A 25,422-nucleotide genomic window follows, 5' to 3' on the forward strand; every position below is an offset into this window, starting at 1 on the left:
CTGTAGCAAGGAGTTTTTATGGGTTGGGGTTGCTAGCCCCAAGCCTAACCTTCCACCATTTCTGCTTTCGGGAAGTTTGCAGTTGACTTGTTAGTCCCCTCGCCTAGTCTATTGTCTTCCAGGTAATGGGTTACAGTTTCATGCCACGTGAGACCAGACAGACCCAGGGTCGCGTACAAGCTGTGTCGGCACGTCAACTCCTGCTAGTGTTTAGTGTGAGCTGCACCAACCACAAGCAATGAAACTGTTGCAAGCCCACCTTAGCAGCAGCGTGAGATGAGTTTATTATGGTTCTACTTCCCGGTAAGGTTTATTCAGGTGTACTGGAGAGGAGGCTACGCCGGATAGTCCAACCTCGGATTCAGGAGGAACAGTGTGGTTTTCGTCCTGGTCGTGGAACTGTGGACCAGCTCTATACTCTGGGCAGGGTTCTTGAGGGTGCATGGGAGTTTGCCCAACCAGTCTACATGTGCTTTGTGGACTTGGAGAAGGCATTGGACCGTGTCCCTCTGGAAGTCCTGTGGGGAGTGCTCAGAGAGTATGGGGTATCGGACTGTCTTATTGTGGCGGTCCACTCCCTGTATGATCAGTGTCAGAACTTGGTCCGCATTGCCGGCAGTAAGTCGGACACATTTCCAGTGAGAGTTGGACTCCGCCAAGGCTGTCCTTTGTCACCCATTCTGTTCATAACTTTTATGGACAGAATTTCTAGGCGCAGTCAAGGCGTTGAGGGGTTCCGGTTTGGTGACCGCAGGATTAGGTCTCTGCTTTTTGCAGATGATGTGGTCCTGATGGCTTCATCTGACCGGGATCTTCAGCTCTCACTGGATCGGTTCGCAGCCGAGTGTGAAGCGACCGGAATGAGAATCAGCACCTCCAAGTCCGAGTCCATGGTTCTCGCCCGGAAAAGGGTGGAGTGCCATCTCCGGGTTGGGGAGGAGACCCTGCCCCAAGTGGAGGAGTTCAAGTACCTAGGAGTCTTGTTCACGAGTGAGGGAAGAGTGGATGGTGAGATCGACAGGCGGATCGGTGCGGCGTCTTCAGTAATGCGGACGTTGTGGTGAAGAAGAAGCTGAGCCGGAAGGCAAAGCTCTCAATTTACCGGTCGATCTACGTTCCCATCCTCACCTATGGTCATGAGCTTTGGGTCATGACCGAAAGGATAAGATCACGGGTACAAGCGGCCCAAATGAGTTTCCTCCGCAGTGTGGCGGGTCTCTCCCTTAGAGATAGGGTGAGAAGCTCTGCCATCCGGGAGGAACTCAAAGTAAAGCCGCTGCTCCTCCACATGGAGAGGAGCCAGATGAGGTGGTTCGGGCATCTGGTCAGGATGCCACCCGAACGCCTCCCTAGGGAGGTGTTTAGGGCACGTCCAACCGGTAGGAGGCCACGGGGAAGACCCAGGACACGTTGGGAAGACTATGTCTCCCGGCTGGCCTGGGAACACCTCGGGATCCCCCGGGAAGAGCTAGACGAAGTGGCTGGGGAGAGGGAAGTCTGGGCTTCCCTGCTTAGGCTGTTGCCCCCGCGACCCGACCTCGGATAAGCGGAAGATGATGGATGGATGAAAATGTGACTGGGTGAAAAGTATACATACTGCAATGTTCATATTTGCTAACATGTCCGTTGGCAATAAGACACTTTTGCTAGCCATCCACAAGCTTCTACTTACATTTTTCACCACAAAATTGCTGCAGTTCAGCTAAATGTGTTGCTTTTCTGACGTGGACTTGTTTCTTCAGCATTGTCCACCCATTTAGGTCAGGACTTTGGCTAGACCATTCTAGAACCTTCATTCTAGCCTGATTTAGCCATTCCTTTACCACTTTTGAGGTGTGTTTGGGGTCATTGTCCTGTTGGAACACCCAACTGCACCCAAGACCCAACCTCCCCCCTGATAACTTTAGCTTGTCCTGAACAATTTGGAGCTAATCCTCCTTTTTCATTGTCTCATTTAAAGCAGCAGTTCCATTAGCAGCAAAACAGGCCCAGAGCATAATACTACCACCACCATGCTTGACGGTAGGTGTGGTGTTCCTGGGATTAAAGGCCTCACCCTTTTCTCCTTCCAACATATTTCTGGGTATTGTGGCCAAACAGTTTCAGAAGTACTGTTTTCTCCATTTACAGTAATATGCTGTAAAAAAAAATATGTAAATGTTACAGTAAAATTATTTCCTCTTAGCTGCCTGATTTTTACAGTAAAATCTAGATTGTATTTTGTAAATGTTTAAAAAAAATATGCTTTGAGAAATAATATTGAAATGTGTAAGAAATTGAGGTCAAACGTAACTGGAAAACTGAAAAAAACAGATGGACATTTTAGCTTAGTCGGTTTGTAAAATATACTTTTCTTCATTTTTCTGAGACGGCGCTCCTTACCTTTCTGGAAAGACTCCGCCTCCCACCTGGATTGAAGGTGTCACCTCACACGTACACCCCCCTCCCCCCCCACACACACACACACAGACACACAGATGTTTAGAAAAGGGTTTTATTTCTTATTTTGTCTTAGTGTTAGGTAAATGATGGCAGCCTGACTGAGGAGGTGCAGGGTAAACATGGAGGAGGTGACTCAGCGAGGGGAAGAAAGTCCTTGGTCTAAATCATTTTTATTCAACACCTTTCATGAACTCCAGGAACTCTGTTGGGGAGAACACAGGAAATCAAACATTAGATCAACATCTTGTCATTCATGTACAATCTACTGTATTATTATAATGTTGTCATGGTGGTACTTAATGAATACTTAGGTCTACTACACTACTGTATTTAATGTTGTCATCATGGTGGTACTTGATGAATACTTAGGTCTACTACACTACTGTATTTAATGTTGTCATCATGGTGGTACTTGATGAATACTTAGGTCTACTACACTACTCTATTTAATGTTGTCATGATGGTGGTACTTAATGAATACTTAGGTCTACTACACTACTGTATTTAATGTTGTCATTATGGTGGTACTTAATGAATACTTAGGTCTACTACACTACTGTATTTAATGTTGTCATTATGCTGGTACTTAATGAATACTTAGATCTACTACACTACTGTATTTAATGTTGTCATGGTGGTACTTGATGAATACTTAGGTCTACTACACTACTGTATTTAATGTTGTCTTCATGGTGGTACTTGATGAATACTTAGGTCTACTACACTACTGTATTTAATGTTGTCATCATGTTGGTACTTAATGAATACTTAGGTCTACTACACTACTGTATTTAATGTTGTTGTCATGATGGTGGTACTTAATGAATACTTAGATCTACTACACTACTGTATTTAATGTTGTCATGGTGGTACTTGATGAATACTTAGGTCTACTACACTACTGTATTTAATGTTGTCTTCATGGTGGTACTTGATGAATACTTAGGTCTACTACACTACTGTATTTAATGTTGTCATCATGTTGGTACTTAATGAATACTTAGGTCTACTACACTACTGTATTTAATGTTGTCATGGTGGTACTTGATGAATACTTAGGTCTACTACACTACTGTATTTAATGTTGTCATGATGGTGGTACTTAATGAATACTTAGGTCTACTACACTACTGTATTTAATGTTGTCATCATGGTGGTACTTGATGAATACTTAGGTCTACTACACTACTGTATTTAATGTTGTCATCATGGTGGTACTTAATGAATACTTAGGTCTACTACACTACTGTATTTAATGTTGTCATCATGGTGGTACTTAATGAATACTTAGGTCTACTACACAACTGTATTATTTAATCAATCATCATAAATCTGATGATTGAGGGAACCCCTCATGAAACAGTTCTGTAGAGATGAAGTAGTCTTGTGATTTTTCCCACACCTACATATTGCGCTCTACCACGGTATCGAGCACTATTCTCTGGATAATCTAATCAAGATATATATATATATATATATATATATATATATATATATATATGTGTATGTTTATTTATATATATATATCGTGCAGCCCTCATCAATGACCAGGATTATTGTGTTCTGATGTGAGTTTGAGTCTCAGCAGGCAGGCAACAAGCTGATTTACCGTCATAATCTATTTTTCCGTCATTGTTTTTGTCGCCGTCCTTCATCAGCTCCTCGATGTCGTCTTCAGTGATGGTTTCCCCGGTGGAATCCAGCATGGACTTCAGCTCCTCCAGGTCTATGTAACCATCGCCATTCCTCCACGGAACAAGCGGGAAAAAGCTCGTTTAAACAACTTTCCTTTCGTTTCAGCAACTTTTAAGCACTTTGCAGCGGGTCTGGGTTCCTTTTTGCCTCATCCTCGTTTAAACGTGAGTGAAGAACAATTTCTTCTCAACACTTTTGTCTGCTCAAGTCTCATTTCAACCTTAGTACAGTTTGTCCCGGTGTCGCTCAACAAGACACTTGCTTGAAGTTGCAGATGTCGTACCATCTTTTGTAGGAATATTTACAGCGATTAAGTCAAATGTAATGTGGGAAAATTGTTTTTTTTAAAGCAGTATTGTGAGGGAAAGCTTTTCTTTGCAAGAATTGTGTAGAAACTTTTTTTTTAAAGAAAAAACTATGACATTTGACATGATTCAAGTCACATTGTGGACAAAAATGCCATTTTACATGATTAAAGTTCGATATAATTCACTTAAAATATATTCTGAAAAAAAATAATCATTTTTTATTTTGAAAAAGTAATATTGTGAGGAAAAGTTCTCATTGTAAATTATGACAGAATATTTTGGGGGGAAAAATTTACAAGAAGAAATGATGCCAATTTACAGGATTTAAGTCAAATATATTGTGACAAAGGCTTTTTGTTTTAAGAAAAATGCACTATTGCAAGAAAAGTTATTTTATAATTATTGTATAGAAATATTTTTATTTTTAAAAAGAAAAAACTATGGCATTTTACATGATTAAAAACACATATTGTAGAAAAAGTAATTCATTTTGAAAAAATATGCAACAATGTGACTAAAGGTTGTCATACAAGACTTGAGGATTTTTTTTTTTTTACAGGACAAAAATGTCATTTTTCAATATTAAAATCAAATATAACTCACTTAAAATATATTATGAAAAAAGATTTATTTTTATTTTGGAAAAAAGAAAGTAATATTGTGAGGGAAAGATCTCATTGTAAGTAATTATGGTAGAATATTTGGAGAAAACATAAGAATAAATGATGCGAATTTACAGGATTAAAGTCAAATATGTTGTGAAAAAGTATTTTGTTTTGAGAAAAATGCACTATTGCGAGAAATTATTTTACAAGAATTGTATAGAAATATTTTGCTAAAAAAATATTTTGAGAAACTTTTTAAGAAAAAAACTGCCATTTTACATGATTAAAGTCATATATTGTGGAAAAAGTAATTTATTTTGAAAAAATATGCAATAATGTGAGAATAAGTTAAAGTTGTCATACAAGACGTAAAGGATTTTTTAAAATTTGATTTTACAGGACAAAAATGTAATTTTACAATATTAAGGTCAAATATAACTCACTTAAAATACATTATGAAAAATGATCATTTTTTATTTTGAAAAAGTTAGTAATATTGTGAGGAAAAGTTCTCATTGTAAATTATGACAGAATATTTTGGGGGGAAAAATTTACAAGAAGAAATTATGCAAATTTACAGGATTTAAGTCAAATATATTGTGAAAAGGCTTTTTGTTTTAAAAAAAATGCACTTTGCAAGAAAAGTTATTTTAAAATTATTGTATAGAAATATTTAGATTTTTAAAAAGAAAAAACTATGGCATTTTACATGATTAAAAACACATATTGTAGAAAAAGTAATTCATTTTGAAAAAATATGCAATAATGTGACTAAAGGTTGTCATACAAGACTTGAGGTTTTTTTTTTTTTTACAGGACAAAAATGTCATTTTTCAATATTAAAGTCAAATATAACTCACTTAAAATATATTATGAAAAAAGATCTATTTTTATTTTGGGAAAAAAAAGTAATATTGTGAGGGAAAGATGTCATTGTAAGTAATTATGGCGGAATATTTGGAGAAAACATAAGAATAAATGATGCGAATTTACAGGATTAAAGTCAAATATGTTGTGAAAAAGTATTTTGTTTTGAGAAAAATGCACTATTGCGAGAAAAATTATTTTACAAGAGTTGTATAGAAATATTTTGAGAAACTTTTTAAGAAAAAAAACTGCCATTTTACATGATTAAAGTAAATTATTGTGGAAAAAGTAATTTATTTTGAAAAAATATGCAATAATGTGAGAATAAGTTAAAGTTGTCATACAAGACGTAAAGGATTTTTAAAATTGTTATTTTACAGGACAAAAATGTAATTTTACAATATTAAGGTCAAATATAACTCAAAATACATTATGAAAAAAGATATTTTTTTATTTTGAAAAAGTTAGTAATGTGAAGGAAAGTTCTCATTGTAAATAATTATGACGGAATATTTTGACGAAAAAAAATACAAAAATAAATGATGGCAATTAACAGGATTAAAGTCAAATATTTTGTGAAAAAGTATTTTGTTTTGAGAAAAATGCTCTACTGTGAAAAAAGTTATTTTACAAGAATTGTAAAGAAATATTTTATAAAAAAATATTTTGAGAAACTTATTAAGAAAAAAAACTGCCATTTTACATGATTAAAGTCACATATTATGGAATAATTCATTTATTTTGAAGAAATATGCAATAATGTGAGAAAAAGTGGTCATACAAGACTTTTGAGGATTTCTTTTTCTTTTACAGGACAAAAATGTCATTTTACAATTCTAAAGTCAAGTATAATTCACTTAAAATATATTATAAAAAAAAGATTTTTTTTTATTTTGAAAATGTTAGTAATATTGTGAGGAAAATGTCTCATTGTAAGTAATTATGAAGGAATATTTTGAGAAAAAATGTACACAACTAAATGATGTCAATTTACAGGAGTAAAGTCAAATATATTGTAAAAAAATGATTTTAATTGTTTTGGGAAAAATACCATTGCGAGAAAAAGTTAGTTTACAACAATTGCAGAGAAATATTTTCAGAAAAAAACTTTTTGAAGAAAAAACCTATGCCATTTTTAAATGATTAAAGTCACATATTGTTTTAGAATAAAAATGCAAGATTGTGAGAAAAGTTGTCATCCAGGTCTATTTTTGGAGAAACATAAATATTTTACGGGACAATATTGTTCTCATTTTATAATATTAAAGTCAAATATAATTCACTTCAAATATATTATGAAAAAAGGTTGTTGTTTTTTTTCAATTTTGAAAAAGTTAGTAATATTGTGAGGAGAAAATTCTCATAAATAATATATGAGGGGAAATTTGGAGGAAACATGTTAAATTTACAAGAAAAAATGATGCCACTTTAAATATATTGTAAAAAAAAAGTATATGGCACTTATGTGGAAAACAATTTTTTTAAGACGTGTAGAAATATGATTTTTTTTTATATTTTGAGAACAACTTTTTTTTAAACTATGACTTTTCACATGATGTAAGTCATATATTGTGAAAAGTCATTTGTTTTTGAAAAAAATATGCAATATTTAGAGAAAAGTTGTCCATACAAGACTTACTAAGTTTCTGAGAAAAACATTTTACTTGACAAAACAAAAATGATGTAATTTTACAATAATGAAGTCAAATATCATTAGAAAATAAATATGTTTCATTTTGAGAAAAAGTTTATAATATTTTGAGAACAAAGTAAACAATTACAAGAAATACGCCATTTCACAGGAATAAAGTCAAATATATTGTGAAGTCTTTTTCTTTTGACAACATTGCAATATTGTGAGAAAAAGGTTATGATTATGCAGAATATTTTAAGAACAAATACTTTTAAGAAAAAAGATGCCATTTTACATGAGAAAAAAAGTTGTGTGATAATTTAGGAATATTTACAGGATTAATGTCAATATATAGTGGAAAATATTTAAAAATGTTTTTAAAAAGCAATATTGTGATGTAAGTTATTTTGCAAGAATTGTGTAGAATATTTTAATAAAAATGTTTTTGACAAAAAAGTGCTTTATTTTTTTTTTTTTAAGAAAAAAAAGCCATTTTACAGGATTAAGTCACATATATTATGAAAAAAAGTCATGTTTGAAAACATTTTCAATACTGGTGAGACTTTTAAAGTATTTAAAAACATTTTAAAAAATGATATATTGAGAAAAAGTTATTTCACAAGAATTGTGTAGAAATTTTTAAAAAAGTGCAACTTTATGGGATTAAGTAAAATATAGTGGAATTTTGTTTTTGTTTTTTATTTTTAGAAAAATGCATTATTGTGAAAAAAAATAATGCTGTTTTAATGAAAAAAATTACACATTTTTTAAGCCAACTAAGTTGCATTATTAAAAGAAAGTTTTTATACAATAATTGTTAGGAGTATTTTGAGAATTTCCAAGAAAAAAATGAATGTAGTTTTACAAGATCAAATATATTATGAAAATGTCTCTCTGAATTTCAAGGGGAGGAGGAAAACCTTGGGAGTTCTCGGGTTAATGCTCGGGTGATAAGCAGGATTCTCACAGCATGAGACAAAAGGTCCCACAGAGCCGCTGCAGCCAAAGGAGGTCTGAAGTCAAAGTACTTGTCAAACATGCGGAAAAGTTCGGCCAGCTCCTCTTCTGCCTTCCTTTGCTCTCCTCCTTCATGCAGCGCACCATCATCACCAGGAACTCATCAAAGTCCACGGTCCCCGCTGCCTGGGGACAGCAGAAGACAACATTATCACAGCAGAAGACAACATCATCAGCAGGACCTGCTCAAAGTCCACAGTCCCGCTGCCTGAGAACAGCAGAAGACAACACACGGCTGACACTCCACAATGTTTGCCAACATACCGTCTTCGTCCACCTCGTCGATCATCTCCTGCAGCTCTTCGGGGGTGGGGTTTTGTCCCAGCATCCTCATCACCTTCCCCAACTCCTTGGTGCTGATGCAGCCGTCCTCCGCATCTTGGACGAAGACGTCGAAGGCCGCTTTGAATTCTGACAAGTGAGATTTTCAAGGATACTCTTTTTATTTTCATCATCTGTGGGCTGCACTGCTTTATGTCCGACACTTTGCTTTTTGTCCCAGCAGATTTGAGATTTTTGTACGACACATTTCTTTTTGTCCCAGCAGATTTGATCTTCCTGTGCGTTGCCATGCCGACGCCATCTGCCCAGGGCCTCCAGAAGCAGGAGTTTAAATGTCTGCTTGCTTTTAAAGTTGTGCTGTTTGGTTTTACACTTTATGAAAAAAAATGAATTTTACCTCTGCAAGCTCATACTATTGGCTAAGTTTTATATTCATAAATGTAAGTTTCTCAATACCCGACCTGTTTTTGTGTCTTTAAAAAAGATTTAGAACTCTGTTAAAAAACTCTCTACCTCTAACGAGCAAAAAGCTGGGAAAACGATGATGTTTTGTTACACATGTAAATTATTTACTGAAATTGTGTCAGCCTATGGCTTTGCACTTTGTTTTATACATTATATATATATATGTATATATGTGTGTATATATATGTATATATGTGTGTGTATATATGTGTATGTATATATGTGTATATGTGTGTATATATGTGTGTATATATATGTATATATGTGTGTATATATATGTATATATGTGTGTATATATATGTATATATGTGTGTATATATATGTATATATGTGTGTATATATATATATATGTGTGTATATATATGTATATGTGTGTATATATGTGTGTATGTATATGTATATATGTGTGTATATGTGTGTGTATATATGTGTGTATATATATATGTATATATGTGTGTATATATGTGTGTGTATATATGTGTGTATATATATATATATGTGTGTATATATATGTATATATGTGTGTATATATGTGTGTATATATGTATATATGTGTGTATATATGTATATATGTGTGTGTATATATATGTATATATGTGTGTGTATATATATGTGTGTATATATATATATGTGTGTATATATATGTATATATGTGTGTATATATATGTATATATGTGTGTGTATATATGTGTGTGTATATATGTATATATGTGTGTATATATATATGTGTGTATATATGTGTGTATATATATATATATGTGTGTATATATATGTATATATGTGTGTATATATATATATGTTTATATGTGTGTATATGTATATATGTGTGTGTATATATATATATATGTGTGTATATATATATATATATATATATATGTAGGTGTGGGAAAAATCACAAGACTACTTCATCTCTACAGAACTGTTTCATGAGGGGTTCCCTCAATCATCAGGAGATGGAATCTCCTTATACACACACATATATGTATATACATATATGTGTGTGTGTGTGTGTGTGTGTGTGTGTGTGTGTGTGTTAAGATCCACCGCCCGGTCATACATTATTTGGTTTTTGAGTCCTTTTGTGTATTTTATTTGTTCTTGGACTCTTTCGATTCTCAGTTGGTGAACTTCCATGTTTGTTCCGTTATCATGCTTTTGTATTTCTTCCACCTGCTTCTGTGTTTTGATTTCTGATTGTATTTAAGCCTGCCTTCTCCCTTTCTTCAGTCTGGATCTTTGTTTGCGTTAAACAACAATCACATTGTTGGCATGTCATACATCTTTGTATCCTTGCTAAGTAGCTCTTTAGCTTCCTGCTGTTGGACTCAAATCTGTTAGCCATCCCAGTTTGTAACTCCAGGGGGCGATGTTGCCATGTTCTTTGTTTAATGGTTAAACAGCAAGGCCAAAGAGGAGGAGAAGAAGAACACTTGTGTAAAAGATGTAAACTATCATTAATGTTGAAACATCACTTGTCACAATGTCAGCATGAATACATGACACACATTCTGATGATCAATGACTTGCGGTTTCAAGAATATGTCATTTATTTATTCATGCTGAGATTGTGAATACTGACCAAGGGAGTAACTTTGATTTTGAGATGTGTGAGGACACAAAAGTGCTCCAAGGCAGCACTCTGAAAGTGAAGTGAATTATATTTATGTAGCACTTTTCTCTAATGACTCAAAGTGCTTTTACATAGTGAAAGCCAATATCTAAGTTACATTTAAAGCAGTGTGGGTGGCACTGGGAGCAGGTGTCTTGCCCAAGGACACAACGGCAGATGGCGGAAGCGGGAATTGAACCTGGAACTTGTGGGTTATACTTGTATAGCACTATTCTACCTTTTTAAAGAACTCGAAGCGCTTAACACTATTTCCACACTCACACACAGATGGAGGGAGCTGCCATGCAAGGCACTAACCAGCACCCATCAGGAGCAAGGGTGAAGTGTCTTGCTCAGTTCTTCACCTGTCAAAAGTTTTGATACACCTTTCCTATAAGAACTTGCATGAATGTCAGATGATATGTCATCTAAGGGCCAGTGCTGGCGTGATTTTTTCTTTTTTTTTACATTAGCAATCATAATTTCACGTCATGCAGATGTCATAGGGCGGGGGTCGGGAACCTTTTTGAGAGCCATATCATATTTTTTAACACTGAATACAACTAAATGCGTGCATTTTGAAGTAAGACCAACATTTTTAGAGTATAATAAGTCTCTTATTCTTTTTCATAACATTATTATTCTGAAGCTAACCAATAATAAATCAAATGTCATGTCTGTTGATCATGTTTTTGTTTGGCCATGTGCTGTTTGTCCTTTGGACTCTTTAAGTTCCTGTTTTTTTTCCACTCCCTTGTCTGGTTTCCTTGGTTACTCATTTTGTCCACCTGTCTCTGGTGGACAAAATGCCCGCTCACCTGCTTGCCGAGCACTAATCAGAGGCAGTATTTAAGCTTGTCTTTGCCAGTCAGTCGCCCTGACGTCATTATGTGATCTTTTCTTGCTCTGTGCTGACTTGTTTCATGCCTTGCCATAGTTTGGTGCTTCATGCCATGCCAAGTAAGTTTTGTTTGATTTATGTTCATAGTCTGTTTATGCGTTAGCTTTCTTCTTAGCCCAAGTTGTGCCTCCGCTGTGAGCGATTTTTGTTTGTATCTTTTTTTAGTTTAAATTAAGTCATGTTTTTACCTAAATGCCATGTCCCGAGTAGTCTGTCTGCCTTCCTGGGAGAACGACTAGCGTCCCTAGCGTCCCTAGCGTCTCTAGCGTCCCTAGCGTCCCTAGCGTCTCTAGCGTCTCTAGCGTCCCTAGCGTCCCTAGCGTCTCTAGCGTCCCTAGCGTCCCTAGCGTCTCTAGCGTCCCAAGCGTCCCCAGCGTCCCCAGCGTCCCTAGCGTCCCTAGCGTCCCCAGCGTCTCTAGCGTCTCTAGCGTCCCCAGCCTCTCTAGCGTCCCCAGCCTCTCTAGCGTCCCCAGCGTCTCTAGCGTCCCCAGCGTCTCTAGCGTCCCCAGCCTCTCTAGCGTCCCCAGCGTCTCTAGCGTCCCCAGCGTCTCTAGCGTCTCTAGCGTCCCTAGCGTCCCTAGCGTCCCTAGCGTCCCTAGCGTCTCTAGCGTCCCTAGCGTCTCTAGCGTCCCTAGCGTCCCTGCCGTCCCTGGCGTCCCTGCCGTCTCTGGCGTCCCTGGCGTCCCTGGCGTCCCTGGCGTCCCCGGCGTCCCCGGCGTCCCCGGCGTCCCCGGCGTCTCTAGCGTCTCTAGCGTCCCTAGCGTCCCCAGCGTCTCCAGCGTCCCCAGCGTCTCCAGCGTCCCTAGTGTCCCTAGCGTCCCTAGCGTCTCTAGCGTCCCTAGCCTCTCTAGCGTCCCTAGCGTCCCCAGCGTACCTAGCTTCTCTAGCGTCCCCAGCGTCCCCAGCGTCCTTAGCGTCTCTAGCGTCCCCAGCGTCCCTAGTGTCCCTAGTGTCCCTAGCGTCCCCAGTGTCCCCAGCGTCCCTAGTGTCCCTAGTGTCCCCAGCGTCCCCAGCGTCCCCAGCGTCCCCAGCGTCCCTAGCGTCCCCAGCGTCCCCAGCGTCCCCAGCGTCCCCAGCGTCCCTAGCGTCCCCAGCGTCTCTAGCGTCCCCAGCGTCCCCAGCGTCCCCAGCGTCCCCAGCGTCCCTAGCGTCTCTAGCGTCCCCAGTGTCCCTAGCGTCCCCAGTGTCCCCAGTGTCCCCAGCATCTCTAGCGTCCCCAGCGTCCCCAGCGTCCCTAGCGTCCCTAGCGTCCCCAGCGTCCCCAGCGTCTCTAGCGTCCCTAGCGTCCCCAGCGTCTCTAGCGTCCCCAGCGTCCCCAGCGTCCCCAGCGTCCCCAGCGTCCCCAGCGTCCCTAGCGTCTCTAACGTCCCTAGCGTCTTCAGCGTCCTTAGCGTTTCTAGCGTCCCTAGCGTCTCCAGCGTCTCCAGCGTCTCTAACGTCCCCAGCGTCCCTAGCGTCTCTAGCGTCCCCAGCGTCCCCAGCGTCCCCAGCGTCTCTAGCGTCCCCAGCGTCCCCAGCGTCCCCAGCGTCTCTAGCGTCCCCAGCGTCCCCAGCGTCCCTAGCGTCCCTAGCGTCCCCAGCGTCCCCAGCGTCCCCAGCGTCCCTAGCGTCTCTAGCGTCCCCAGCGTCCCTATCGTCCCCAGTGTCCCCAGCGTCTCTAGCGTCCCCAGCGTCCCCAGCGTCTCTAGCGTCCCCAGCGTCCCCAGCGTCCCTAGCGTCCCTAGCGTCCCCAGCGTCCCCAGCGTCTCTAGCGTCCCTAGCGTCCCCAGCGTCCCCAGCGTCTCTAGCGTCCCCAGCGTCCCCAGCGTCCCCAGCGTCTCCAGCGTCCCCAGCGTCCCCAGCGTCCCTAGCGTCCCTAGCGTCTCTAACGTCCCTAGCGTCTTCAGCGTCCTTAGCGTTTCTAGCGTCCCTAGCGTCTCCAGCGTCTCCAGCGTCTCTAACGTCCCCAGCGTCCCCAGCGTCTCTAGCGTCCCCAGCGTCCCCAGCGTCCCCAGCGTCTCTAGCGTCTCTAGCGTCCCTAGCGTCCCCAGCGTCCCCAGCGTCCCCAGCGTCCCCAGCGTCCCTAGCGTCTCTAGCGTCTCTAGCGTTCCTAGCGTCCCCAGTGTCCCTAGCGTCCCCAGTGTCCCCAGCGTCTCTAGCGTCCCCAGCGTCCCCTGCGTCCCCAGCGTCCCTAGCGTCCCCAGCGTCCCCAGCGTCCCCAGCGTCTCTAGCGTCCCCAGCGTCCCCAGCGTCCCCAGCGTCCCCAGCGTCCCTAGCGTCCCTAGCGTCTCTAACGTCCCTAGCGTCTTCAGCGTCCTTAGCGTTTCTAGCGTCCCTAGCATCCCTAGCGTCTCCAGCGTCTCCAGCGTCCCCAGCGTCCTTAGCGTCCCTAGCGTCTCTAACGTCCCCAGCGTCCCTAGCGTCCCCAGCGTCCCTAGCGTCCCTAGCGTCCCTAGCGTCCCTAGCGTCTCTAGCGTCCCTAGCGTCCCCAGCGTCCCCAGCGTCTCTAGCGTCCCCAGCGTCTCCAGCGTCCCCAGCGTCCCCAGCGTCCCTAGCGTCTCTAACGTCCCTAGCGTCTTCAGCGTCCTTAGCGTTTCTAGCGTCCCTAGCATCCCTAGCGTCTCCAGCGTCTCCAGCGTCCCCAGCGTCCTTAGCGTCCCTAGCGTCTCTAACGTCCCCAGCGTCTCTAACGTCCCCAGCGTCTCTAGCGTCTCTAGCGTCCCTAGCGTCCCTAGCGTCTCTAGTGTCCCTAGCATCCCTAGCGTCCCTAGTGGCCTGCGATGAGGCGGCGACTTGTCCAGGGTGTACCCCGCCTTCCGCCCGATTGTAGCTGAGATAGGCGCCAGCACCCCCCGCGACCCCGAAAGGGAATAAGCGGTAGGAAATGGATGGATGGATTTTTAAAAGGAGCCACGAGTCACACTTTGGTCACCTTGCTGTGGATGTTGTGTCGTCACTTCCAGAAGTTACTTACCATTCTTCTGCTCCTCAGTCAAGTTCTCAACCTGAGGGGACAAACAGTAGCAGCACTCAAATACTCATCATCATCATCATCACTTGCTGAACGTGTGTGTGTGTGTGTGTGTGTGTGTGTGTGTGTGTGTGTGTGTGTGTGTGTGTGTGTGTGTGTGTGTTTCTATCCTTCTTGAGACATGAAGAAGGAAGAGTATCTTCCATATGAGGAGGTGTGAAGAAGTGATGACATAAATGATGGTCCCAATAACATCAGGGGTAGGGAACCTATGGTTCTAGAGCCAGATGTGGCTCTTCTGATGACAACATCTGGCTCTCAGATAATTATATTTATATAGCGCTTTTCTCTAGTGACTCAAAGCGCTTTACAAAGTGACACCCAATATCTAAGTCACATTTAAACCAGTGTGGGTGGCACTGGGAGCAGGTGGGTAAAGTGTCTTGCCCAAGGACACAACGGCAGTGACTAGGATGGCGGAAGCGGGAATCGAACCTGGAACCCTCAGGTTGCTAGCACGGCCGCTCTCCTAACCGAGCTAAGCCGAGTTATTGTGTAATACTCTTCCATATCAGTAGGTGGCAGTCGGTAGCTAATTGCTTTGTAGATGTGGGAAACAGCGGGAGGCAGAGTGCAGGTAAAAAGGTGTCTAATGCTTAAAGCAGGGGTAGGGAACCTATGGCTCTAGAGCCAGATGTGGCTCTTTTGATGACTGCATCTGGCTCTCAGATAAATCTTAGCTGACGTTGCTTAACACGATAAATAATCAATAATTCCGCTGGTAATCAAAGTCTTAAAAAAAAATTTCAAATTATAAAACATTTTCATGCATTTTAATCCAACCTTTCGTTTTCTGTTGCACCTGTTCAAGAAGTCGCGTTAATGGTAAGAAGTATTATATTTATTATTGGTTAGCTTTAGAATAACAATGTTATTAAAAAGAATAAGAGACTTATTATACTCTAAAAATGTTGGTCTCAAAAATGCACACATTTAGTTGTATTCAGTGTTAAAAAAGATGATATGACTCTCACAGAAATACTTTTTGAAATATTTGGCTTTCATGGCTCTCTCAGCCAAAAAATGTTCCCGACCCCTGCTGGTGACATCTGTCAAAGTGAGGCCCTCTGGCCAACATATGAAATAACAAGTGTTTACAAATTTGAAGTTCTCCCCCTCTGGCCAACATATGTAATAACAAGTGTGTGTAAGAACTTTAAATGCACCCCTTTGGCTAAAATGTATTTAAATAAATATATATATATGTATATAGAGACATACTGTAATAACTTGAAGTAAATAATGAAGATTAAAAACCAATTACAAACAAAAAATTCTGAATTTTTTTTTCTAACTAAAATCAGTCTTTTTCTCACAATGTGTCAACTTTTTTCTTATGAAATTGGGAACAATTTCACATCTTTCTGTTTCTGTAATATTGCAATATTTTATAGTAAAAATCATTACTTTTCTATGTAAAATTATTACTTTTTGATGCAAAATGCTGACATTTGTCATGTAAAATTCTGACTTGTATGACAATCTTTGCCATTTTATTGTTCTTGTAAAATAGTGACTTTATTTTTTTAGTAAAATTATGACTTTTGTCATAATTTTGCCAAGAAAGTTATAATAATGCCAACATTTTAAAGTTTTCTTGTAAAATTGTGACTGTTATTGAGTAAATGACAACTTTCATCGTAACTTTGCACTAATGTTCAGTTTCTCTTGTAAGATTTTGACTTGCGTCGAGTAAAATGACGACTTTTGTTATAACTGCCAACATTCTGAGTTTTTCTTGTGAAATTCCAACTCATTTTTTACAACAAGCTATTAATATTATTAAAAGCGTTACTAAAACGGCCTTCTTTCATCTCCGTAACATCGCTAAAATTCGCTCCATTTTGTCCACTAAAGACGCTGAGATCATTATCTATCCGTTTGTTACGTCTCGTCTCGATTACTGTAACGTATTATTTTCGGGTCTCCCCATGTCTAGCATTAAAAGATTACAGTTGGTACAAAATGCGGCTGCTAGACTTTTGACAAGAACAAGAAAGTTTGATCACATTACGCCTGTACTGTATATACCTTTATATACATATATACATACATATATACCTATACTGTATATACCTTTATATACATATATACATACATATATACCTATACTGTATATACCTTTATATACATATATACATACATATATACCTATACTGTATATACCTTTATATACATATATACATACATATATACCTATACTGTATATACCTTTATATACATATATACATACATATATACCTATACTGTATATACCTTTATATACATATATACATACATATATACCTGTACTGGCTCACCTGCACTGGCTTCCTGTGCACTTAAGATGTGACTTTAAGGTTTTACTACTTACGTATAAAATACTACACGGTCTAGCTCCATCCTATCTTGCAGATTGTATTGTACCATATGTCCCGGCAAGAAATCTGCGTTCAAAGGACTCCGGCTTTTAGTGATTCCCAAAGCCCAAAAAAAGTCTGCGGGCTATAGAGCGTTTTCATTTCGGGCTCCAGTACAGTACTCTGGAATGCCCTCACGGTAAAATTTTGAGATGCCACATCAGTAGAAGCATTTAAGTCTCACCTTAAAACTCATTTGTATACTCTAGCCTTTAAATAGACCTCCTTTTTAGACCAGTTGATCTGCCGCTTCTTTTCTTTCTCCTATGTCCCCCCCTCCCTTGTGGAGGGGGTCCGGTCCGATGACCATGGATGAAGTACTGGCTGTCCAGAGTTGAGACCCAGGATGGACCGCTCGTCGAGACCCAGGATGGACTGCTCGTCTGTATCGGTTGGGGACATCTCTACGCTGCTGATCCGCTTGAGATGGTTTCCTGTGGACGGTACTCTCGCTGCTGTCTTGGATCCGCTTTGAACTGAACTCTCGCGGCTGTGTTGGAGCCACTATGGATTGAACTTTCACAGTATCATGTTAGACCCGCTCGACATCCATTGCTTTTGGTCCCCTAGAGGGGGGGGTTGCCCACATCTGAGGTCCTCTCCAAGGTTTCTCATAGTCAGCATTGTCACTGGCGTCCCACTGGATGTGAATTCTCCCTGCCCACTGGGTGTGAGTTTTCCTTGCCCTTTTGTGGGTTCTTCCGAGGATGTTGTAGTCGTAATGATTTGTGCAGTCCTTTGAGACATTTGTGATTTGGGGCTATATAAATAAACATTCATTCATTCATTCATACTATTTGCATAGTATGTATATATTATTCATGTTGTAAATACACTTCTTTATATATCTTGAAAGGCTGCTCCTAAAGAGGGAGGCATTTTTTGCAGGTCTCAAGAAGGTCATAAATAAAAGAATGTGTGTGTGTGTGTGTGTGTGTGTGTGTGTGTGTGTGTGTGTGTGTGTGTGTGTGTGTGTGTGTGTGTGTGTGTGTGTGTGTGTGTGTGTGTGTGTGTGTGTGTGTGTGTGTGTGTGTGTTAGGAGCACCATCAGCTGTTCCTTTTATGTCCATCTGTTTATGTACATTGTCACTGAGGTAGTTTCCAAGCGTGCAAGTGATGTGTGCAGATAAAAAGTCACGCCGATATCTCAATTGTGTTGTAATATTTGCAGTATTAACATCAATTCTATTGGGAAATTATTTTGATAAAGTGGAACCTGGATTTAGTTGTCAACTCTTCCTTTGACAAACTTTTAATGCACAAATATATCTCTGAGTACGTTCATTTTGTTCATTTTGTGTCCGACCAGCAGCTGTTTTGTGCTTGTTCCTTTTAAAGAGGTTTTTAATTGTGGTGAGACTGGACTTTTCTGGAATATAATAAACCAAAGCGGACTTACCGTAAATTACAGACTATAAGCCGCTACTTTTTTCCTTATGCTTTGAACCCTGCGGCTCATGAGACGGTGTGGCTAAACACACTGAAGAGGTGGGTTGTTGTTTGTGCTGTGGCGCCCTCTTTTGGAGGAGTTTGCTCACTGCAGTTGCTGCATTGTTTCGACTGAGTGAAGTGAAGTGAATTATATTTATATAGCGCTTTTCTCTAGTGACTCAAAGCGCTTTACATAGTGAAAGCCAATATCTGAGTTCCATTTAAAGCAGTGTGGGTGGCACTGGGAGCAGGTGGGTCAAGTGTCTTGCCCAAGGACACAAGGGCAGTGACTAGGATGGCGGAAGCGGGAATTGAACCTGCAACCCTCAAGTTGCAGGTTTGAGCTATACCGCCTCATCAGTACTGAGTAACTGATGAGTAACCGGTATATATCATTCACTTCAAATGAAATGAATTATATTTATATAGCGCTTTTTCTCTAGTGACTCAAAGCACTTTACATGGTGAAACCCAATATCTGAGTTACATTTAAAGCAGTGTGAGTGGCACTGGGAGCAGGTGGGTAAAGTGTCTTGCCCAAGGACACAACGGCAGTGACTAGGATGGCGGAAGCGGGAATCGAACCTGCAACCCTCAAGTTGCTGGCACGGCCACTCTACCAACCGAGCTATACCGCCCCACGTGTTCAGTTGCCGTTCAGTCTTCTAGCCGTCCACAGTGTTTCTACTGGTATAGATTCTCCATTCACCACTTGTAAGTTTTTACAATATAACTACAACACTTTTAAGTTTTTCAATATAACTACAACAATTCTTGCTTACTAAACTGTCCAATGTGTGATGTCTATAGGAGTTTTTTTTTTTAATAATTATTTGTATGCGCTATTTTAATGTAATGAAGCTATCATCATTAGCATTAGCTAATATGCTAACACATTTACAGGTGTTGGTATTATTAACTTATAATGACATTCTTTTTTTCATTGTTTCAGTTTCATGAATTTTGCAAAACGTCACCGTGGAGTTATGGAGTCTGTTTAGAGCAGGGGTCAGCAACCTTTTTGAAAGCAAGAATCACTTGTTGGGTACTGATTCATGCCAAGGGCTACCAGTTTGATACACACTTCAATAAATTGCTAAAAATAGACAATTTGCTCAATTTACCTTTAATAAATAAATAAATCTATATATATAAAAAAAATGGGTATTTCTGTCTGTCATTCCGTCATACATTTTTTTCCTTTTACGGAAGGTTTTTTGTAGAGAATAAATGATGAAAAAAACACTTAATTTAAGGGTTTAACATAGGAGGAAACACATAAAAAATGAAAATTAAATTTTGAAACATATTTTATCTTTAATTTCGACTCATTAAAATTCAAAATTCTACCGAAAAAAGAAGACAAAAACTAGCTAATTCGAATCTTTTTGAAAAAATTAAAAAAATACATTTTTTATAATTCAATAATTTTTCCTGATTAAGATTAATTTTAGAATTTTGATGACATGTTTTGAATAGGTTAAAATCCAATCTGCACTTTGTTAGAATATATAACAAATTGGACCAAGCTATATTTCTAACAAAGACAAATCATTATTTCTTCTAGATTTTCCAGAACAAAAATTTTAAAAGAAATTCAAAAGACTTTGAAATAAGATTTAAATTTGATTCTACAGATTTTCTAGATTTGCCAGAATAATTTTTTTCAATTTTAATCAGAAGTTTGAAGATATATTTCACAAATATTTCTCCACAAAAAACAGAAGCTAAAATGAAGAATTAAATTAAAATGTATTTATTATTCTTTACAATAAAAACATCAATTTACTTGAACATTGATTTCAATTGTCAGGAAAGAAGAGGAAGGAATTTAAAAGGTAAAAAGGTATATGTGTTTAAAAATCCTAAAATCATTTTTAAGGTTGTATTTTTTTCTCTAAAATTGTCTTTTTGAAAGTTATAAGAAGCAAAGTAAAAAAATAAATGAATTTATTTAAACAAGTGAAGACCAAGTCTTTAAAAAAATGTTCTTGGATTTTCAAATTCTATTTGAGTTTTGTCTCTCTTAGAATAAAAAATGTCGAGCAAAGCAAGATCAGCTTGCTAGTAAATAAATACAATTTAAAAAATAGAGGCAGCTCACTGGTAAGTGCTGCTATTTGAGCTATTTTTAGAACAGGCCAGCGGGCGACTCATCTGGTCCTTACGGGCACAACATTGGTGACCCCTGGTTTAGCTGATTAGAGAGCTAGCTTGCGCAGCTAGTGCGTCCATGACGATGACTTCTGTTTTGTTTGGTCAGCCGTTTTACTGCCGTGTTACAGACACCATTTGGAAACATTTAAGGTATGTAAATAAACATTTGTAAAATATTCATGTGTAAATAACTCATTTCACAACATATATAATATAGTCTGCTGTGGCTAATATGGAGCAATATTTTTGTCTTTGAAAATTTAGTGGGTGTGGCTTATTTGGTTCTCATAGTCATCTTTGTCACCGACGTCCCACTGGGTGTGAGTTTTTCCTTGCCCTTATGTGGACCTACTGAGGATGTCTTAGTTGTTTGTGCAGCCCTTTGAGACACTAGTGATTTAGGGCTATATAAGTAAACATTGATTGATTGATTGATTGATTGATTGATATATCCCGCTGCGCTCTGTTTTCTGTAAAATACGCACCAGAGGAAAAGACCGTCTCTTGCCCAGTTCTTCGGCACAGCCCTTATTGCCCACTGCCTGCTCATTTCTAGGAGCACCAAGTTTTTAGTTGTGATAAGAACTGACTATTAAATTTTTTTTTTTAAAAAGCTGTTAGTTAAAATTAAGGATTTTTGTGATTTCTGATCATTTGTGAGTACACCAAAGGGACTGCCGGGTGTGCGGGCGTGTGTACAGCACAATTCAGCTTTTTAAATAAAAAGCTGTTTGTTAAAGTGAAGGATTTTTGTGATTTCTGATCGTTTGTGAGCGCACCAAAGGCACTTCTGTGTATGCGCACATGTATAAAGCACAGTTCAGCTTTTTTATTTATATTTTTATTTTTTTTAAAGCTTTCTTTTAAGTGAAAGATGTTTGTGATTTCTGATCGTTTGTGAGTACACCAAAGGGACTTCTGTGTGTGCATGCGTGTGCAGCACAGTCCACCTTTTTTTTTTGTAAAGCTTTTTGTTAAAGTTAAGGATTTTTGTGATTTCTGATAGTTTGTGAGTGCACCAAAGGGACTTCTGTGTATGTGCGCATATATAAAGCACAGTTAAGCTCTTTTTCTTTTTTTTTAAAATAGATGTTTGTTAAAGTTAAGGATTTTTGTGATTTCTGATCGTTTGTGAGTGCACCAAAGGGACTTTTGTGTTATTGCTTTCACTTGTTAATAAAGACAGATGTATCTCAACATAGTGCGACTATTAGGTGCACAATATGTGTTATTTATTACTATTTTTTTTTCGTTTTTCATTCATGAATGTAAAAAGCTGCACCATTTAATTAAAAGTCTATCATTCATCACCTGCTTGTTGTTCTTTGTTTGATGTACAGTAAGTACTGTATATAGTCTTCAATAATCCTTCACTAAACTATGAACTTTTGTCCCGACTGGAAGCCATTATTCATGTTCACTTTGTTTCTAATGGACACATTTGCTTCATTATACAAACTTTTTGAATTATGAACCCGATTCAAGAACCATTTGAGTTCATAAATGGAGGTTCCGCTGTCTTTTGGAGCGATTTCGACCTCGGGCTCCTCTGACTTGACCATGACCGGGTCTAACGGTCCCAATGTTCCCAATGTTCCCAACGCTCCCAATGTTCCCAATGTTCCCAATGTTCCCAACGCTCCCAATGTTCCCAACGGTCCCAATGTTCCCAATGTTCCCAACGCTCCCAACGCTCCCAATGTTCCCAACGGTCCCAATGTTCCCAATGTTCCCAATGTTTCCAACGGTCCCAATGTTCCCAATGTTCCCAACGGTCACAATGTTCCCAATGTTCCCAATGTTCCCAATGTTCCCAATGTTCCCAACGGTCCCAATGTTCCCAATGTTCCCAATGTTCCCAACGGTCACAATGTTCCCAATGTTCCCAATGTTCCCAACGGTCGCAATGTTCCCAACGGTCACAATGTTCCCAATGTTCCCAACGGTCCCAATGTTCCCAATGTTCCCAATGTTCCCAATGTTCCCAATGTTCCCATCGGTCCCAATGTTCTCAACGGTCACAATGTTCCCAATGTTCCCAACGGTCCCAATGTTCCCAATGTTCCCAATGTTCCCAACGGTCCCAATGTTCCCAACGGTCACAATGTTCCCAATGTTCCCAACGGTCCCAATGTTCCCAATGTTCCCAATGTTCCCAATGTTCCCAACGGTCCCAATGTTCCCAACGGTCCCAATGTTCCCAACGGTCCCAATGTTCCCAATGTTCCCAATGTTCCCAACGGTCCCAATGTTCCCAACGGTCACAATGTTCCCAATGTTCCCAACGGTCCCAATGTTCCCAATGTTCCCAATGTTCCCAATGTTCCCAACGGTCACAATGTTCCCAACGGTCCCAATGTTCCCAATGTTCCCAACGGTCCCAATGTTCCCAACGGTCACAATGTTCCCAATGTTCCCAACGGTCCCAATGTTCCCAATGTTCCCAATGTTCCCAACGGTCCCAATGTTCCCAATGTTCCCAATGTTCCCAATGGTCACAATGTTCCCAATGTTCCCAACGGTCCCAATGTTCCCAATGTTCCCAACGGTCCCAATGTTCACAATGTTCCCAACGGTCACAATGTTCACAATGTTCCCAACGGTCCCAATGTTCACAATGTTCCCAACGGTCACAATGTTCACAATGTTCCCAACGGTCACAATGTTCCCAATGTTCCCAACAGTCCCAATGTTCCCAACGGTCCCAATGTTCCCAACGGTCACAATGTTCCCAATGTTCCCAACGGTCCCAATGTTCCCAATGTTCCCAATGTTCCCAACGGTCCCAATGTTCCCAACGGTCACAATGTTCCCAATGTTCCCAACGGTCCCAATGTTCCCAATGTTCCCAATGTTCCCAACGGTCCCAATGTTCCCAACGGTCACAATGTTCCCAATGTTCCCAACGGTCCCAATGTTCCCAATGTTCACAATGTTCCCAACGGTCCCAATGTTCCCAATGTTCCCAATGTTCCCAACGGTCACAATGTTCCCAATGTTCCCAACGGTCCCAATGTTCCCAATGTTCCCAATGTTCCCAATGTTCCCAACGGTCACAATGTTCCCAATGTTCCCAACGGTCCCAATGTTCCCAATGTTCCCAATGTTCCCAATGTTCCCAACGGTCCCAATGTTCCCAATGTTCCCAATGTTCCCAATGTTCACAATGTTCCCAACGGTCCCAATGTTCCCAATGTTCCCAATGTTCCCAATGTTCCCAACGGTCACAATGTTCCCAATGTTCCCAACGGTCCCAATGTTCCCAATGTTCCCAATGTTCCCAATGTTCCCAACGGTCACAATGTTCCCAATGTTCCCAATGTTCCCAATGTTCCCAATGTTCCCAATGTTCCCAATGTTCCCAATGTTCCCAACGGTCCCAATATTCCCAATGTTCCCAACGGTCCCAATGTTCCCAATGTTCCCTCCTCCCCCCACACATCAAACATCTCATCTTCCATGTGTACTCACGGCTGCTTTGTAGACGTCGTCCATCGCTGCTGCTCCTCGCCGCCGCCTCGAGTCTAATGACTTCTGCCTTCAGTGTTAGGACACGGTGGCCTTAAAAAAAAAAAAAAAAAGAAGGAGGGGGTTCAGGAGCTGATTGACAGAAACAGGGAGTTAAAAAAAAGGTGTCTATAAATAGGAAACAAAAGAAGCGCTGGGTGGATTTAGGAACTGTCTTTGTGATATTTACTAGCCGCGCCTGCAAGGTCCGGGAGAGAAAATAATATTGGACTGAGGTTCAGTCCAACTAGATTCCAACTTCATGAGCGCTGCACTATTTCAACGACCACAGCAGTAGAAGTTCCAAGCCGCCATTCAGAGGACAAGCTCTACAAAAGGTCAAGGTGAAATAGCTTTGGGAGTCCAGGAGGTCGACTTCCCGTTTCTTCTCTCCTTTTTTGTCTTTTTTTTTACCGCTGCGGAAGGTTGCAAAGTTCCGGGATCATTCAAAGTTGGAAACTTTCCACGGGAATTAACGGGAATAAACATTGAATGCAACCTGCTACAAACCCTGTTTTTATATGAGTTGGGAAATTGTGTTTGATGTAAATATAAACGGAATATTTGCAAATAATTTTCAACCCAAATTCAGTTGAATATGCTACAAAGACAACATATTTGATGTTCAAACTCATGAATTTTATTTTTTTTTGCAAATAATAATCAACAACAGGTGCCAAAGTAGTTGGGAAAGGGCATGTTCACCACTGTGTTACATCACCTTTTCTTTTAACAACACTCAATAAACGTTTGGGAACTGAGGAAACTAATTGTTGAAGCTTTGAAAGTGGAATTCTTTCCCATTCTTGTTTTATGTACAGCTTCAGTCCTTCAACAGTCCGGGGTCTCCGCTGTCCTATTTTACGCTTCATAATTTTCCATGGGAGACAGGTCGGGACTGCAGGCGGGCCAGGAAAGTACCCGCACTCTTTTACAACAAAGCTACACTGTTGTAACACGTAGCTTGGCATTTTCTTGCTGAAATAAGCAGGGGCGTCCATGATAATGTTGCATGGATGACAACATGTGTTGTTCCAAAACCTGTATGGACCATTCAACATTAATTGTGCCTTCACAGATGTGTAAGTTACCCA

At 40.0% G+C, this 25,422-nt stretch overlaps 1 protein-coding gene across 1 annotated transcript; it reads right to left on the reverse strand.

Moving 5' to 3' along the window:
* Window positions 1–2,476: 2,476 nt before the first annotated feature.
* LOC133554075 (troponin C, slow skeletal and cardiac muscles-like) lies at window positions 2,477–24,401 on the reverse strand. Its single transcript, XM_061902458.1, is given in 7 exon segments — window positions 2,477–2,644; window positions 4,052–4,188; window positions 8,579–8,618; window positions 8,621–8,689; window positions 8,808–8,978; window positions 14,778–14,808; window positions 24,293–24,401. Coding segments are annotated over 7 exon segments (504 nt in total). The 5' UTR covers window positions 24,317–24,401; the 3' UTR covers window positions 2,477–2,612.
* Between the last annotated feature and the right edge of the window lie 1,021 nt (window positions 24,402–25,422).

Source organism: Nerophis ophidion, linkage group LG06 (assembly GCF_033978795.1).
Source record: "Nerophis ophidion isolate RoL-2023_Sa linkage group LG06, RoL_Noph_v1.0, whole genome shotgun sequence".
NCBI classification, from domain to species: Eukaryota; Metazoa; Chordata; class Actinopteri; order Syngnathiformes; family Syngnathidae; genus Nerophis; species Nerophis ophidion.